An 18,251-nucleotide genomic window follows, 5' to 3' on the forward strand; every position below is an offset into this window, starting at 1 on the left:
CACCGATAAAGAAGGTCGTCCAATCTCCGTAACCTGTTCCGTAAATATAAATTGACCGTTCCTATACACTACCAATCCACGGACATTTAGGCAGTAAAAAAAAACACGCAGCTAGGGAGTATTGCATCATTATTTTTTCGACGTTCGGATTATAACGTTCACCCTTTCTCGCTCGCCAATTGTGTTTTGACGTCTTCTATTCATACGACACCACATCAGCTGTGAAAAAAGCTCCGTCGCAAAATGTCAATTTTTGATACCTTTTTTCAAAAATTATTTGGCCGTCGAAACAATCATCAACCACCGAATCAAGAGTAAGTAAAAGTTTCTATCCCCTATGTGTTTTTCTCAACAAACACGTGCAAACATCGATTTTTCGAGAATGATCTAGTTAACTTTAGCGGTTTTCAAATGACTTTTACAATTTCTATTTATTCCTACAAGTGACAAACAAAAATTCGGTTTGTACCACAGAATTAACGCAAGTGTCAAAGTGTTTTTGTATTAATGATGAAAATCTGGCATAATATCAAGTGCGTCATTTTTTGAAAGTTATTTCTATTTTTTTGGGTGGCAGATTATTGAGTTGTAATTTTTTAGTTTTGAAGATCATCGCCAATATGGAGATCGGTTCCGAAATCCAATTTGGCAAACAGACGACGATGACGACGATGAAGCAGGTGACTTCAGGTAATTTTCGTGAAATCTTTATTCTTCCGGTTTTCAATTGCGAAATTTATTTTCGCATAATTGACTCAATTACAACATTTATTCGTTACTCTTTTATTGATTAAATATAAAAATTTATTAAAAATAATTATTGACTTAAATACTCATTATATTCTTATGACAGCGGCATCTTAAAAACTATGTGAAGTTACATAGTATACATTGGATGAATAAAGTTTTTTGAGTTTGAACACATTAGGTTTTGAAAAGCGTTTATAATATTTTTTGACTCAAAAATGTGGAACCCCAAGTTCGTTAATTTATTAAATAATTGTACGAAGATGTCACTGTTGGACAAAAATTCATCCTATTTGTTTGGTGTCTTCAGGCATCCTGGAACAGGAATGCATTTCAGTGTATTTTCCGATCCTGTTGAAATGACACGTTATTTTGAATCACAAATGGACAATATGCTGAAGAATTTCTTTCACGGATTTGGTCAGGGATTCGGCAATGCCATTGAAAACTTTGAAGGTAGATGGATTAATTTTTACAAATAATTCCTGGGAAAATTATTAATTCCTAAACATTTTCAGATAATGGTTCTTTGCCTGCCCTCCCGGCACCTCAGCCAAAGAGTTTGAGAGAAAGTTTTCTAAAGCCAGGATATGAATATCCACAGTCCAAAGAATCAGGTGCTCCAAAATTAGATCATGACTTGGATGGCCAGTAAGTTTTCCAAATAGTTTTCATCTTGGTATATTTTCTTTAGTAGGATCAAAGAGACATTGAAATGTGACATTTTTCTAAGCATTTTTAATGTAAATTTTTCAATAGACTAAGCGCTGCGGATCTCACTAAAGTTTGGAAAGAGCCGGACTCTGTGGAACCCAGACAATCGCAAATGCCACATAGTCAATTTTCCTTCCGTTCTTTTGGAAAATCTATGTCCACTCAAATGATCCGACAACCTGATGGAACCATAGAACAAAGACAAACGATCACTGACAGCGATGGCAACACGGAAACTATTATAACTCGACAATTTGGGGACAAAACGCACACAATTAAAACTCGAAGAGACAAGAATGGTGTTGAAACGAAAACCGAAGATTTGATCAACCTGGATGAAAGTAAGACTAACCAAAAAGAACGTTCTGACACTTGTACTTTAGGTTCCTATCGCTTGGTCCTTTAACCTAGACTCAAATTGTCGTTTTTGTCAGAGTAAAATCAATTAAGATGTTGAACCTTTGATTTTCATTTAAAAAAATGTTTTTTACCATCAAATTCATAAAAAAAAGCCACCATGGCAAAGTATCTTTATTATTCCACTTTATGAGCATTCAAATTTTCCTGGATCATGAAGATTTGTGGCGTATACTCACTGATTATGATATACTCAATTATTTTCAGATCAATTGGCCGATTTTGAAAAAAAATGGCAGCCCGTCGAGGGTCCGAAAATCGAATCTGGCACTTTAAGTTCCTTCCCATGGCACAAATACTTCAATTTCAATCCAAAGTTGTAGTGAAAATAAACGACGAGGGATAGCTTGATAAAAAGGAGAAAGAAATCTGAATTGTTACTCAAATGTACGATAGTTTTGTCATATTTCTGAACTTTGACGAATTCTTGTAGTTACCGAATTCGATCAAGATTTAAAAAATATATTTCCATAATAAAAAGAGTGAAATGGAATAAATTATGTGTCAAGTTTCCAACCGTAAATTCATTTTTATTTATTGTATATAGTTATATACTGTACACGGAACATATGTATATATACAGTCTAATAAATATAATTCTATGCGCAACTGGGCCATTTAAAAAGAACTCTCGTTTTTTTTTCTTCATCGATTTCTCGTATTCCTGCAATATTTCAAGTGTTGTAGACTTCTTCGTTTTGAAAGTAATGACGAAATAGCTGGTCATGCAATAACGGTTTTTCGTGTGCACTTAAAGAGCTGTGCGATTGATTTTTTTTGAGATTATTCATCGTCGTCCAGTTGTCTATTGCTAAGGATATCACGTGCTGGAAGGATCCAATGCGATTTTGGCCACGTATATACAGTGGGACGTATATTCGTACAGAGGGCATTTGGTTTAACATATCCTGTGAACGAATACTTTCGTCGCTCACTGTACGTATTTACAAATATTTTTCAGTATCTTCAGCCAAATAAAAAGCAAAAAATCCATTCATTCCTGTTTAAAACAGTTGTCGATGAATAACAATATTGACGATTATTTCTCAAATTCGATCGATGCAGCATTGAAATATTGTGACATTTTTAACATCAGTATTCGTGGTTGGGTTCAACCTGAAATCTCATTCTTTTATTCAGTGAAACTTATTTGTGTGGTGACATTACAATTTTTTCTATTTAACTTTGTTTAGAAAAAGTACTTGGTTTGGATATTTCAGTTAGGCGGACTAAATAATCATTTTAACGCCTACTTGTTTAGTTCGATAGTTTGAAATGAGTCTTCCGATGACGATTTTGCAATGATACAAAATGAGGAACGACGAAGCAACCAGTATGTCGAACGAAAACAAGTAAATTGAATCAAAAAATAAACCATAGAGGTACTTTTTCACGTTTTCATTTAATTTGCGTTTAAATACTATTATCTTTGTTTCACTCCCAAAAATTCAGACACAGTCCTCAAATAGATATCCTGGAATAATTTTTTAGTGTACTCAAATAAGATCTCACTCGCTCATCCGTCGACGGACAGCTTCATTTTGTAATTTTCGACACCTTTTTCCTCGTACAACTTGAATCGACAGAGACATTATTAAAGTATGTGAAAAAACATGTGGAAATTGCGTCGATTCGGTGTTGTGCGGAAAAAAGGGGACGTCGAAGTGACAAAAATATTCTTTACAAATTCGACACAATTCGCATACATTCTTGTGATATATACACAAGTTCATTTATGTATAATTTTCTTATTCATTTTGCCTGCGCAAGTAAACGTATATACAAATAATTTGCCGTAAACGAGCAATCAATTTTATCACCATCCGAACATCAAACTATAATTAAAAGAATTTTTTCATCAATGATACCGTTCTCAAATGTTCCTCTGCTTTCTGTTTTACATGTTTCTTTATGGTGCTTGCTGCAATTCAGTCACTTTATTATCAACGAAAGAAAGCCGTTCTTTTTTCCTTTTTCTCTCTCAGACAGTGTATAAAATTGTCACTTATCTACGACACGATAAATACGACAGTTATATCTAGCTCCGTTATATACAATGTCTATATACCAAGATAAATTTTCAATCGTGACGATAAATCCCTATTAATGACGAACCGAGGCCCACACCAGAGAAAAAAGATATCAGGAGAAGAGACCTAGAATAATTCGCTTTCGAGACTCTTGTCGGATTTTGAGGCAAAGTCTCGATCACAGCGGGAATCAAAGTCTACAAAAATTGGAAAGTTTATTGGTGAAAATGAATTCATCGTCTGGTCGTTGGGCCTGAGTTACCTACTGGCTATTTTTTCTTTTTGTCTTCACCACGAAATCACGAAAATTTAGGAACAAAAGTGTTGGGAATTTTTGGGCGATGATATATTTTTCTTGCGCGCACCCCGGAAGTGCATCTCGAAGACATTCTCTTCGAGACAATGTTCTTCATTTTTAGTCTTCAAGTTTGTTCGTGTATTTTTCGTTTTGTTCTCTGGAGTCGTGAACAACCGGTGGGACCGAATTTGGCTAATTAACTAAATATTTTCCACGATTCTTGCGACAAAACCACGCTAGATAGACGTATCACCTATGTTCTGAATTATTAGCGATGACAGTCTATTTTTTTTTTTTTTTATAGTTTATACACATCGTCGAACGTTCATCTCCCAAAGATCATCGACATTGGTTTTTCACTTCGGCCCACTTTGTTTGGGGCTTTCGACGATTCTTTTTCTCTCGAATTTCCACACCGAGCTATCGGATTGCGAGATGCACGACCCACTTTCCCTTTTCGTCCTATTCTTTCCTGAATAGTTTTAGCAATTTTCATAACTGTGACTCGAGGGATGTCTTCTTTATCTTCTTCTTGTTCGACGATACTATTCTTGACCGAATCCCTCGGTTTCCTCGATCGCATAATTCAACTTTTCTACCATTTGGTCGTAGCTCTTGTATGGTGGCAGATCCAGTCTATTGAAACACGTGTGAGATCGCGGAAGCCACGTGTCCTTGCCAACTTTTTCAATACAGAACCTTTGAGGTCCATTGCTTCCTGCAATTTTTCAATAGACCAAAAAAAACAATAAAAATTCAAATGAAAACAATATCTTTGCGATAGAAAAATTTGTATTACTCGACACACTCAAGAATTTTTTGAAACCTGCTATGATTATTTACCCATTAATTCAGCAAATCCACCAACGGGGACGCGACACGTGCCTGTCACGAATTGCAATAACCTTGCACGTTTTTCGCTATCAGTCGTTTTCACAAACTATGAGAAAAGCAATTGAAATATGCATTAGTAAAAGAATGACAATATCAATCATTATTGTTTAGTAAAACTGAAGGCTGAAAATTTCTGAAAACAAAAACCATTTTATGATCGCCATTTGTTCTTCTAGATTTCCAAGAGCCGAGATAAAAAATTATTCATATATTCCATCTGCTGATAACGCTAGAACAATCACCATGGAGATTAATCGTAGAATTAGATGTCACAGTTCGCACGAAAACTCGAAGAGTTATTAATTTTTGTCCATCACTTTTTCCTTACGAAAACGTTTGACAAACGATTTTAATGTTTAGTAAATTTTCCCTATAGGAAAATATTAAATATCGGAATGCATACGATTTTCGTGTTAAAAATCTTGTATCTTGGGTCTCAAACTTATAAACTTGTAGACATAAAAAAATTAGGGTAAAGTAGACATGCATTCAATCGGTCGATCCGCACCTGCCAAAACCACAAAACTTGTTTGCTATTTCTCGTGTAATGCCTGTAAATAGCATTTCTCTGCCAATCATCGACATCGATTTCCTGCATGCCGCATAGCATGAGCTCGAGTTCTCGTTCATCGAAATATTTAAGCCATTCGAGAGGGACAACTGAATTAAAGCCTTCCAAAAACGCTTTGGTCTGTTCTTCGATTCCCCTCGTCATTCGCCACTCAGTCATTAACCTGTCAAAAACATTGATTTGCTCGTTGAACCGAATTGTCAATTGAGTAAATATCAAGGAAAACAATAATAAATTACAACATGCATTGTATTTCGCTTGCCTCATATATTCTTCCTTATTTTCTTCGACGACTCTGATCTTATCGCCGCCTTCTTTCAATTCGTGATGTATTACTTGTCCTAGAATCTCAAAATCAACGCTGTAATAAAGTTCTAGGCCACACTCGTCGATGTTATTTTCCTTAATCCAAACGAGTGATTTGTAAAATTCAGGATCTATGGACTCGATGTCTTTCATAATCAACTTTTTGTTGAGCATACGCTTGTAAAAAGGCATGGTGAAACCACTGTATATGAAACGTCCATGATATAGAGCCTGAAATTAAAATTGTGTGGTTGTTTCAAATGGTCATTAATTATCTCATATTTATTACTTCTATATACGAGAAAATAAACGATAAAAATAACCTACCATCGCGATAAACCTGCCGATAAATTTGAAATATTGCAAATGATCCGGATTAACATAAGATGCCGGATTTATTTGCAGGCTGTAATTGCTCTTGTTTGCATACTCAAAGAGGCAGTACATCGGGTTTAAAACTTCATGACTCAGGAGGAAAAACCATTCTCTGTGATAAGATAAAAAAAAAAATACATTTATATTGTTTTTTCGACCGTACATTATCTTGGTGCAGGTTCTATTGTTTCTTTCACGTTCAAACTCAGGCTCACCTTGAAACTCCACCATAATCCAGGCCCTCTTCTCCTTTAAAGATTATATACAATCTTCGACGCAGAGCAAAAGCCTCCGCATTCATTATTTGGTGATAAGAATCTTCGAATAAGGTTTGTCTACTGACACTGATTTTAATATGATTCGGCATTGCGTTCGTTTGACACAAAAATCTGAATTGCGAGAGCTTCCAACGGAATGATCTTTCGTACGCTCGAGGTACGCGGAAAACACCTTTTGGTCTGTTGTAAAATATGAAAATTCAAATTAAAATATGAACACTGAGTGGAAAATTAAACAATTTGGATTGATGAATTTATTTTCGAGGTTACCCCTTTGGAGCTCCTGGTCGTGGATCTTGGAATGTAGTAGTTCTAGTATTATGATCGACAAAGTATCGAACACCATCTTCCGTAAGACGAATTTCCCAACCGTCCGGTAAAGGTGGTTCGTCGATGCCCGTTTCTTGTCCCTGAGTACGAGGATCTTCCCATTGAGTCGTTCGGTTTTTATGGTTAACGTAATAGACTCGTCCCTCAGGCTGTTTTCGTTTTTCCCATCCAGCAGGCAAAGGTCCCAACGCATCGTCTTCGTCGACGTTTTGGATCGAAGGTCCGGCAACCACCGGTTGATTTCCGTGAACCTAAAACAAAAAAATATAGAAGATAAAAAAATAAAAGTGATAGAAAAATTTGGCATTCATTCGGAATTTGTTTGAGTATAAGAAACCGAAACAATTTCAAAAAATTGTGGTGATTTCTTTTAAAACGTTGCTTTTTTTCTTCCTCGTAAACTTATCATACACAAATCCATCACAACATTCTCTCAAAGCCTTTTAATTTTTTGAAAAAATAATTGCCAGCTGAATAATAAAGTTAATGTAAATGAAGAGATAAAAAGCCGTCGCATGGCAACGACGGAACGGGAACACGATAAATTAATAACAAACCTGATGAGGATAAAGAAAACGTTGATTTCCTTGTTGAACGACGTACTGCCGTTCTCCCTGCCAATGTTGAAAATGTTGAAGCCTCTCGGTATTCGGTCTCTGCCATGTTGTACTTCTCGTGTTATGATCAACGTAATATATTCTACCTCGCGGATCACGACGTACCTCCCATCCGGGAGGCAACGGTTGAGGTCGTTCCCACGACGTGCTGCGTGTATTGTGATCGACATAATATCGTCGTCCATAAACGTCGTATCTCATGTCCCAGCCTGCAGGTAAAGGTTCCTCGGCTGCTGTTGCATTTTCACCCTCGACCGTGGGAACTGAGGAACCGGATTGTGCCGCGGGTTGAATCGCCGGCGCAATCGCCAACGCCGTGTTATTACCGTCGGCGTTATTGTGGATCGTCGTCGAATCATTCCCTACCAAAGACATTCCACTTTCAACTATTTGGGCGTTGTTCATGTCCATGTACGGCGCACCAACAACTGTATTATTATAAGCAGGATCGTGAAGCATGTTCGAAGAACTTCGTTGTACCATTGCTGGCTGCACCGTCGAAGGAGCTGTGTTTTCCGTACCTTGACCTCGCATCAGAGCTCTTATTCCACCGTTTAGAATACTGCGATTATTTGTCATATCACTGTTTGAGGCACCTGCAAAAATAAGCAAATTTGTAGATTTTCAATATAATATTGGAGGATATTGAAAAATAGATAAAGTTCAACTTCAGTTGAGTACGATTGCTTTTTTGTTTTTAAAAAATGGAACTCGAACCAATAAAGTCGCGTCCAGTTTATTGGACCGTCAACAAGAAAATCGATATACACTTTTCCGCGTTGACCACTTTTACTCCGTCAATCTTTAACATTTGATAATTCGTCTATTTTGAGATGATGACGAAATTGGCTACTATTTAATTCTAACACTGTCACCGGTGTTATTCAATACTGTCACATTTCGAGTATTTGACGTCAGAATATTGACCATTGACAACGATAATGCAGTGAGGATATTAGGCGAGAATATGAGCGGTTGCAAACACTCTTTCTCTCTCTTACACACACACACACACACACACGCACGCACACACACACACTAACAAACTGCATTTGACAAGAGAAAATTACGTAACGAAATTACATTTGTTTCTTCCCAGTTTCCAGATCACACTAGAACATTCCTCGAACAGAAGAGGATAAAAATTGACGTAGAAAATGAAAAACGAAATGACAATTACTTTACAAGTCATAGTATCACTTTTTGCTTTAAAACGGCATGTTGATGCAAGAATTCGTTGAAAAATCGTGATTTTGAAAAATTACAAGTGATGAAAATTGACTTTACGAAAATTGCGTGTTCAAAATTGAAACTGAATATGGAAAAAAATGATGAATTTTTAGCAAATAGCTGATTCCTTCAATCCTGATAAGTAGCTAATTTTTCCAATAAACGAGTCCACTGCGCTGTTTTTAATATGATTATCACATTATTTTTCTTCGATTGAATTTCTATCAAAATAGTTTTAAAAGAAAAAAGGAGTGAAAAAAAATCAACGTCAAAATGATGCAAGAGAAATGTATGAATAATAAAAATAATACTACGGGTGAGCAAATTTAACAATAAATGTCTCGTACCAATCCATAAAGAACCAACAAAATTAGATCAGTGATACTCAGGCCGTGAACACGCTGGTTCTCATACCGGTTTTGAAGTATATTTTTAACAACAACAGAAAATGCAAACACCGAAGTTGCGAGAAGGCATAATATATTCATTATCGTCAAAATGCAGTCTGAATGCGAACAAACAGAAGCGTGTGGGTATGGTAATCAATGTAAATGATTCGAATAAAATTTGATTTCTTTCACGTGTCGGTTTTTCAGGCTTTCCCAGAATTTCATTGTCTTCAAAAATAAAAAAAAATCGCCTATGAATATTATTGTTCTATGAAATCCACTTCAATTTTTTTTCTTTTCCATACACTTGATGCGTGGCTACCTTCAATTCATACGTAATTATTTGCCTTCCGATCGATACAAATAAAAATAGACCAAGTTTTCCCATTGACCTTCCCCACGAACAGATATACAATGCACTAAAAAATAAACAACAATTTCATATCATTCATTTTAGTTTTTTGATCGACGGATTCTTAAACTTGCTGCATTTGTGAAAGTGGCCAGGCAACGACCTTGAAACTTTGCGCGCACAATATAGAGCGATTCTATAGTAATATCAATCGTACACGACTTTCTCTGGTACGTATAATTTATCGCTACACGATGAATATTTAAAATATGTATTCAGTTTCTAAGCATTTCAGGCGCTTTGAAATTTCCTTTGAGCCATCACTGAACGAACTTTTAATAGAACTGCTCAAAAATTACCAGCAAATTTATCAACTACGTTACATTTTTATGTCCGACAATTTTAATTGTACGAATTATCGTACGAATAATAAGTTAAATGAAATTTATTTTCTTACTCGTCGATTTTTCAATTCTTACAATTTCCTAAGTTTCCCTCCCGCATTTAGTAGCTTAGTTTCAGAAACATTGTATAATTTTTGTATTCTACCAGTTCAAAGAAATATTAGATTCCACTGAAGTAAAAAAAGAATCCGACAGATTGCAATGATGGAGACTTGTAAACTAATGTTCTTCTGCATTATAAAAAAAAATCTGTGATGAATACTTATAATCACTTCATTGTACGATAACTTACCAAGAGGTAACGTAGCTCCTGCAACAGAGCATTGAGACTGGCGCATATGTTCAGCGGTGGACGGAGGAATTCCCGTCATGTCAATTTTGAGACCATCAAAAAGTGTGACCAATTCACAGACCTTTGTGAGCTGCGAATCATGCTTACTCTCGTTCATAAGATCGAGAGTGAGCTCAAGATTTTCTAGTTTGCCATTGTAATGCGACAATATTTGATACAGACTTATACGCTTTTCTCCTATAAGGGTATCCTTGCGAAAAGTGCTGTGATCCAATAAGCGAAAGTGAAGTTTTGAATAAGGTGTAACTAAGATCGTAAATTCTTCGTTCCATTTCGGCTGACAGGTTGATTTTGAAACTTCTGTCTTCCGTGGACTTTTGTCATCTACCGAAAATTCGATGTATGGATTTGGCTTCAGAAACGATGAGCTTCTCAGCACTGCAGCTTCGACTAAAATTTGCATGAAGTTTTTATTTATTCACGTAAATCTTTATTTATACGTTTTTTTTCAAATATCAAATTCACGATTGTCAAAACATTTTTAATATCTAATCAACAAAATTTCTTTCATCTTATATTTTGTCAAGCATTGTTTGCCGACAATGTAAAGTGGCAAAGATGATTTCATTTGTTTGTAAAGGATTCAAACAGAGTAAATTACTCACTTGTAATACTGAGCTGATGGAACCCTGGTGTTCCTGCCTCGCTGTCGCAATGAGACATTGTACTGGCTCTTCAGAGGTTCAATTGACAAACTATCCTAGTGAAGTGATCATAATATTGCTCTTTGCCAGAACAATATCAACATCTGTAGTAAACAATTCATATACACCTCAATGAAATACAATTAAGGTCAGTGTATGAAATATGTCTTGTTTTGACACTTTCATTATTGGCATTCAATTTCAAGTGGTAAAAGAAACGACGCTGAAGTTTGCAACGTTGGAGTTCAACGAAATGAACGAAAAAAGGATTTATAATTCATTATTTTTTTATTTCACGAATTATTGATGTGACTTGAAAAATGACGAATTGGAAATTCGGCAGGGAACAAGATTGGAGATTTACTGGAATTATTTGAGAGTTTTTTAGATCATTTTGTTGGACTCCAACGTTGGAAACTTCAGCGTCATTAAAAGAAATAAACTTGAATTTCGAACAACACACGTCACATTGAATATGATTGGTTCAATTGGTTTTTTCATTGCTCTTATGATCAAAGCTGTTTTTCCTGAAGTTTATCATAATGACACTTGAGTGTTTGACAAAAAAAATTAATCTCAATTTCTATCAAAAGATTATTGATCTTCATTTTGAAACCCAAAATTATTATAAAATAAAACAAAATGGAGTTGTTTTCATTGGTTAAATCACCGATGACAATAAATGAGTAACAGATTGTAAGAAAAATTAATAATTGCAAACACCCATCAAGGTTCAGGTTTCAGAACCTAATAAAAGAACATTCCATGTTCATAGCTGAATAATGCATATAAATGTTGACCTCGATAGATAAATAAAGAATATTGTTGCATTCCAATGATCCAAACACGAACATAATTATGCAATAGTAATAAATAATATGCAACATTGACTTAATTCAAGAATTATACAACATGATTTCGAATGTTAATTCGACTTGTCAGATGTCATTTTTGTATACAGAGTGCTAAGCAAAAGACAACAGAGAGAGAAAGATAGATTGTTGCAATCGTTTGCAATATTTATTACAACTCCTACATAATGATGAATAGAAAAAAAATAAATTATTGCAATAAAAAAGTTTAATTTTGATTGGAGTTACAATTCGTTATGTTAAAAATTAAAAATAGCAGAATAGCATAAACTCAACTTCTATGAAGTTTTTTCAACTTTCTTGATTTAAATTTTTGTCGACATTTGAAAAACAGCTCTGAATTGTCTTTACAAAAAATTACTGTATCGGACAAAATAGGGAGCGAAAAATAGCGATATCAGTGTGTATTGTGATGACAGAAGGAATAAAAGTCCAACGTACGCTGGTCGTATCAATACGCAAGATAAGTGGACGACAATATAATACCCTTTTATAATTAGCTGCTATAAACCATGAAAAGTTGATTAAATACCTTTCTGTTAATCACCTCGAAGCTTAATGTCTAGAAATGTCAAACGTGAGAACATTCGCGTTGTTTTATCGTAGTGTTTGTCAAACACTGTGTACCGTCAAAAAGCGTGACGAAAATACGCGAGATTGTTTCACTATTTTTATTGTGAACGGGAAAATAGTTCGAACTGCAAAGCACAAGAGTTATAATAATTTGAAGAAAACTTGAAAAAAAAAACAAGAGTCCACGAGGATCGAAAAATTCACGAGTTTCCTTAGACTTGTATTTACAAGTAATTATATTATCCTGTCACTTGATCGTTTATGCTTTGAGAATCTACCATTGCTTATTCCCGTGGCGCACATTTGATCACTATATTTTTTTTATTTTTCATACGTATAAAACTATTACAAATATTCACAAGTACAAACCTAAGTTGCACCAATTGAGTTTTCGACAAAACACGATGCATTTCACGTCGACTTTCACGATTTATTCAATCAAACACTCCCTTTCTTTTGCGTTATCATTGAACTTTAACTATCGGTCGGCCACCATTTTGCCATTTTGCCATATACCACAATATACTACGTCAAACTTTGACGATCCGACCGCTCAAGTTCGCCAACTTTATTGTTGAGATATCTCTCTCAACTACTAAAATCACTTGACAAAAAGTAATTAAAAAATAATTGGAGACAAATACATTGCTCTCTGAAAAAATCAATATACCAGCCATTCAGTAATGACTGAAATATCCGATTGTTGAACCACCAGCTATTTGAAAGGTTATTTTTCTCCGAAGTGTTAAATACCCTACCACCAATTTGAATAGTCTCGATTTTGGACGTTGGCATAACTGTTTCCCTCCGTCATTTTAGGTATGTCGACTGATTCACGGAAAATCGGCCTCAGAAGAAAATTTTCAACGAATTTGTTTACAATTTTATAACAATGAGTGATGATAATAAAGTGAAGTACTTAGTAGTAGATACGAGTGCATTTATTAGAAATGTACCGCTACAGGTAAATTGAAGAAGTTCCATTAACATTTTATCATTTTGCAAATCATAATAAAATTTTTTTTATAGTTTGAGGTTACCAACTAATATGAATATTGCCAACAGCACGTGGCTTGACCGAATTAACAATCTTTGATTCGTTGAATTAACACAATTCTTATTCTAGGATATTGGTGTCAACATCATAACGGACCAAAATGTTGTTAATGAAATAAGGAATAAAAGACAGCTTCGAAGACTGGTTGTTCTTCCTTACGACTTGGTTATCAAAGACACTTTTGCAGAAAATATCAAATTTGGTAGGAAAAAAATTTCGTTATATAACTTGGGAATGTCAAATAAATAATAGCAATCAAATAAATTTTTATGTTAATAACTAATGATGTCAATTGAATAGTATATTACGTATGCTTGATTCTGTCCATGGTTTGAAGTAGTCTATTTTCACTCCTGTGGAGTATATGCTATTCTTTACCACATGCATTAAAAATTCAACCTTCAAATTTCGGAACGTTGAACTTTGGCACATGTATGGTGAAAAATAAATATTACAATTACAATTCCTTCAGCAACTTTCAGGCAATGAGAAATTGTACCTTTTTTGTTTCTCTAATCTGCTGTCACATTATATTAATGAGTATTCAAACTTTCAAAAGTTGGTGAGTTCAGTAATTCTTGAAGAGAATACTTCATTGCAACAAACGAATTAACATATGAGAGTTATTGACAATTTTCAAATAATTATATGATCAAATTAGGGTTGAACTTTGTGATAAATTATCCATTAAGAAATTTTATTTTTATTAACTAGTATGATGAATTATTTTACAGTGACTGAATTTGCCAAGAAAACTGGAGATTACACAAGTCTGTCAGCAACAGATATTAAAGTTATAGCTTTAACTTATCAATTGGAAAAAGAACATGTTGGTACTTCTCATCTGAAAGAAGTGCCGCAAGTGCCAAAAACCATCGATGCCTCCCACGGGCAACTGCTGGATCATCCTAAAAGTGTAGCTGGTTTTTACATTCCTGGAGCTGAAAATGACAGCGAAACTGATGAAGATGAACACAGTGAATTGGCAGAGAACAAAGATAAAGATGCACAAGAAGCAAAGAATGAAAATGAAACTATGATAGTTAACACCAAAATTAGAGAGCAGAAACAAAGAAACGAATCGGATGAAACAGGAAGTAATGAAGAGGAAGACTGCAGTCCTTTGGAATTGTCAGATTCAGCAGACGAATCGGATTATTTGACTGCCGTTTCCGATATGGAAGAGCCTGAAACTGATGATCTGGCTTCCAAATTCAAAACCTTGAATTGCAACCACGAGGACCTGAAAGTTGAGGGTGAACTCGGAATTGACGAAATTCTTGTCCCGGTAGAACCGGATTCTGAAAGTAATGAGGATTCTGGAGATGGTGGCAGCGAAGGAAATGATGAAGACAGCGACGATGGAGGATGGATCACTCCCAGTAAATCTTATTCTGTTTCATTGGCACTTCTATTCCAAAATGTTTTCATTCAATCCCTACAGAGGAACTGTATTATAATTGTTTTTTTTTTTTAATTTCGGTTTTCTTCAATACTATAATGTTTGTTGATGAACTAAACTCTTTTTAGTACCAAGATAGTACTACGATTTGTACGTTTGTTTCTCGAACCACATTTTTTTCTAGTTAACAAAATTGTTGTTCAGATTGAAATTAAACAACGTGGAAAATGAAAGCGTCAAATAATATTTACAGGTAACATAGCACAAGCAAAGAAATCAATGGAGGCAGATATTGTTGCGGAAAAGACAGCAATCGTCGCTTGTATGACGACCGATTTCGCAATGCAGAATGTACTGAAGCAAATCGGCCTAAACGTAGCTGCATTAGATGGACGAGTGATCAAGCAAATGAGGACGTTTATATTCCGTTGTTACGCATGCTTCAAAACTACGAGCATCATGACTAAAGTCTTTTGTCCATCTTGCGGTTTAAAGACGTTGAAAAAAGTTGCTGTCTCATTGGATGACGAAGGAAAACAACAAATACACATTAATTTTCGAAAACCACTATCGTCCAAAGGGAAACGGGTAATTGACGATTGTTTTTTCGTCATATGAATTCTATTAAATGTATAATGAATCCTTTATGTCGTTCTGCTGTTTATTAATGAATTAAATGAAGAATTTTTGTGTAAAAGATGAAAATTTTATAACTATTTTTATTCAAAATATTTTTCAGTTCTCTTTGCCAACACCAAAGGGAGGAAAACACGCGGTAAATCCGATTCTCTGCGAGGACCAACCGGTCCCTGATCAGAGGCCCAGTCGCTTGGCGCGTATGAAGAATGATCCTCTGAATGATGATTACATTGCCGGTTATTCACCGTTTGTCATGCGTGACGTCACTTCCAAGTCTGCGATGTTGGGAATTCGTCCCGGTAGCGGTGTCAAGTATTGGATGAAAAAAAATCCTAACGAGCCTCGTCGAAAACGTAAATGATCGGTATCAACGAAATTGTCTTTGTCCTTTCTTATCTCTCATTGTTTATTCGATAATGTAAATAAATGCATCTCATTAAAATGTTATTACGATTTTCTTCTTTCAAGGGATCGTAGATAATGTTCAGGACTTTTGTGAAAAGCAAACAAGTATTCGAATCTCAATGTTTCCAGGCATAAAGTTACTCCTTATTTCTGTAATTTTAACCCCTAGAGTGTGTGGAAAGTTCATTTTTTTTCTAAGGAGGGTGGATCACGAAATCAAAATAATCAGAATTTGATAAAATTTGGTGATAACATTCTTTGGCATCAAGTATACAAATACAATTTTTTTCTAATTTTTTTACCACATGGTTATCGAATAATTGAGCGTTAAATCCAAGTTCTTATGCACGAGATGTATAACTGTATATATGTAAACTCTATGCTTATACACGTGAGCTTTAGTGTTCAATTACTCATGAGCTATGTGGTAGAGAAATCTGAAAAAATTTATATTGTCTTGTATATCTTTAAAGAATACATTTACCAAGTTTTATTAAATTCTTATCATTTTGAAATTCTGTATATTTTTAACATGCTTTAGCATGGCAAAATTGTATGGCAACTTAAATTTACTGTTGTCGGTTTCTTCGGTGATGGGGCATTTGCCGGGTTCGTGATTTTCTGCGCATTTGACGCATCTGTGATCAAGCATGCAGTTTTTGCTTGCATGGCCAGCTCTTTGGCAGCGTTTGCATTGAAAATAATTTGGTTTTTTTAGTTTTTCCCAATTTATTTTAGGCAAGGTGTTTGATTTTCAGCAGATCCGATGTGGTGCTTTTGCTAGAGATTTGAATCAAGTGGTGGTATTTGTCCAGTTGTTTTTGTTGAAGTAAAACTTTGAGAAGTGGAGGATTTCTAGGTTCTGAAGGTTCAGAGAATTAATCTCTTCCAGAATTTCATTTTCTTCGAAGGAGCCTTCGATGCCCTTTATTACGAAGCATTTTCTGGTCTGTCGTTTTTTGGAGTGTATATATAAAATTGGACGTTACCTATACCAGGTCCGCATACTCACAGACCTAGCAATTTCTCTCCCTCTGGCCCTGTTCTCCGGGTTGCCCTGGTGGACGGACTTCCAATTTTTTAGAATTGGCAATTAAAGAATTGACGTTAATGGCTCCTATTTTCAGCGATGCAAAGAATTTGGGTGTAGCTGACATGATTTCAAGATTGGGAAAAATTTTGGACATTAAAAGGTCTATTTTTGCTGTGTTAGATTGTATTTGCCCTGATATTTGATTCAATTGCGAGAATATGATGGACGCTACTTCTCTTTTGGGCTCGTTCGCCCATTCCGAAGGATCTTTCGCTCTGTTGATGTTGTTGTCGTCTTGATTCTGGGTTGCTGTTGCTGTGGATTTGTGGCTGGAGAGTCCAGTTGTAGTTTCTGAGGGATATGATGCTGAGACGTGTTCGGTGTGGTAGAGCTAGTAGCTTGAGCATATTGAGAGATGATTGTTAATGTTGCGAGTTATTTTTGTTATTTTGTGTCGAATTTCGGTCTTATGAAGCGAGAATTGTTTTTTTTTGAATCACAAATTTCCAGTACTCGCATCCTCTGTAGGAGGCGGGGTATCCATGCTTATTGCAGTTAGCACATTTGAGGTTATGCTGTTATCGGTTTCTGCGGTTGTGGGGCACTTGCCTAATTTATGATTTTCAGCACAGATCCATCTGTAATTAAGCATACAGTTTTTGCTTGCGTGGCCAGCTCTTTGGCAACGCTTGCATTGAGAGAAAGGTTTAGTTTTTTTTAGCTTTTCTCATCTTATTTTTTGGATAGCGAGATGTTGATTTTAGCAGTTCCAAAGGCGGTACTTTTGCTTGAGAGTTGGATTATGGGCGGGATGTTCCAACTTCTATAGGTAGCTTATCTGGCGGGTAAAAAGCATTGACTTGTAGACCTTTAACTGTCAGATAGGCTTACCTAGAAGTTGGAATAACCCGCCCTATGTGATGGTGTTTATCCGGTTGTTTTTGTTGAAGTAGAACTTTGAGAAGTGAAGAATTTTTGAGTCCTGAATTTTCATGGAGTTAATCTCATCAAGAATTTCGTTGTCTTCAAATGGATCTTTAATGCCCTTTATAATAAAGCATTTTGGTCTATCATTATTTGGCGTGTATGTAAAAAATTGGACATTAGTTTTGAGTAATTCTTTGATTATTAAAAAAAAGCCGGTAAAAAAAATAAAGCGAAAAATTATGCTCCGGGTGAGGATCGAACTCACGACCTTAAGATTATGAGACTTACGCGCTGCCTACTGCGCTACCGAAGCTGATGGTTATTATTTTTCGCAAATTGTAAAAAATTTGCGGTAAAATGGAGTATTACAAACGACGCATATTGTGTGGTGAGCC

The 18,251-nt window shown here is 35.4% G+C and overlaps 3 protein-coding genes and 1 non-coding gene across 7 annotated transcripts; 2 read left to right on the top strand and 2 right to left on the bottom strand.

The window, feature by feature from the left end:
• The first annotated feature begins 101 nt into the window (after nt 1-101).
• LOC122408253 (HCLS1-associated protein X-1) lies at nt 102-2,506 on the top strand. Its single transcript, XM_043414933.1, has 6 exons — nt 102-314; nt 601-690; nt 1,058-1,203; nt 1,266-1,398; nt 1,507-1,802; nt 2,086-2,506. The coding sequence occupies exons 1-6, from the start codon at nt 244-246 to the stop codon at nt 2,199-2,201; spliced, it is 852 nt and encodes a 283-aa protein (XP_043270868.1). The 5' UTR covers nt 102-243; the 3' UTR covers nt 2,202-2,506.
• Nucleotides 2,388-12,899, bottom strand: Su(dx) (Suppressor of deltex). Of its 4 annotated transcripts, none has more exons than XM_043414923.1 (11): nt 12,763-12,899; nt 10,910-11,052; nt 10,245-10,694; nt 7,518-8,173; nt 6,901-7,211; nt 6,568-6,810; nt 6,305-6,464; nt 5,934-6,208; nt 5,609-5,834; nt 5,050-5,146; nt 2,388-4,924 (listed from the first exon to the last, which is right to left on the bottom strand). In XM_043414923.1, exons 2-11 carry the CDS (start codon nt 10,965-10,967, stop codon nt 4,752-4,754), a joined length of 2,649 nt encoding a protein of 882 aa, XP_043270858.1. In that variant the 5' UTR covers nt 10,968-11,052; nt 12,763-12,899; the 3' UTR covers nt 2,388-4,751. The 4 variants fall into 4 exon arrangements, with proteins under 4 accessions (XP_043270858.1, XP_043270859.1, XP_043270860.1 ...); XM_043414924.1 differs by lacking the exon at nt 12,763-12,899 and adding an exon at nt 12,353-12,495; XM_043414925.1 differs by lacking the exons at nt 10,245-10,694; nt 10,910-11,052; nt 12,763-12,899 and adding an exon at nt 9,155-9,217.
• A 249-nt stretch (nt 12,900-13,148) lies between these two features.
• LOC122408251 (RNA-binding protein NOB1) lies at nt 13,149-15,938 on the top strand. The gene is made up of 5 exons (XM_043414929.1): nt 13,149-13,357; nt 13,520-13,652; nt 14,185-14,832; nt 15,106-15,440; nt 15,592-15,938. The coding sequence occupies exons 1-5, from the start codon at nt 13,286-13,288 to the stop codon at nt 15,850-15,852; spliced, it is 1,449 nt and encodes a 482-aa protein (XP_043270864.1). The 5' UTR covers nt 13,149-13,285; the 3' UTR covers nt 15,853-15,938.
• A 2,158-nt stretch (nt 15,939-18,096) lies between these two features.
• Nucleotides 18,097-18,169, bottom strand: TRNAM-CAU (transfer RNA methionine (anticodon CAU)). The gene has a single exon. It is a non-coding gene; the product is annotated as a tRNA-Met (tRNA).
• Between the last annotated feature and the right edge of the window lie 82 nt (nt 18,170-18,251).

Source organism: Venturia canescens, chromosome 3 (assembly GCF_019457755.1).
Source record: "Venturia canescens isolate UGA chromosome 3, ASM1945775v1, whole genome shotgun sequence".
NCBI classification, from domain to species: domain Eukaryota; kingdom Metazoa; phylum Arthropoda; class Insecta; order Hymenoptera; family Ichneumonidae; genus Venturia; species Venturia canescens.

What these genes read in the sequence shown, in the direction of transcription:
- LOC122408251 (XM_043414929.1), top strand. Translation starts at nt 13,286, where the DNA reads ATGAGTGATGATAATAAAGTGAAGTACTTAGTAGTAGATACGAGTGCA. An exon ending in TGGAGGATGGATCACTCCCA is followed by an intron (nt 14,833 to 15,105) that starts GTAAATCTTATT and finishes TAATATTTACAG; the next exon opens with GTAACATAGCACAAGCAAAG. An exon ending in TATCGTCCAAAGGGAAACGG is followed by an intron (nt 15,441 to 15,591) that starts GTAATTGACGAT and finishes AATATTTTTCAG; the next exon opens with TTCTCTTTGCCAACACCAAA.
- LOC122408253 (XM_043414933.1), top strand. Translation starts at nt 244, where the DNA reads ATGTCAATTTTTGATACCTTTTTTCAAAAATTATTTGGCCGTCGAAAC. An exon ending in GATGAAGCAGGTGACTTCAG is followed by an intron (nt 691 to 1,057) that starts GTAATTTTCGTG and finishes TGGTGTCTTCAG; the next exon opens with GCATCCTGGAACAGGAATGC. An exon ending in TGCCATTGAAAACTTTGAAG is followed by an intron (nt 1,204 to 1,265) that starts GTAGATGGATTA and finishes AAACATTTTCAG; the next exon opens with ATAATGGTTCTTTGCCTGCC.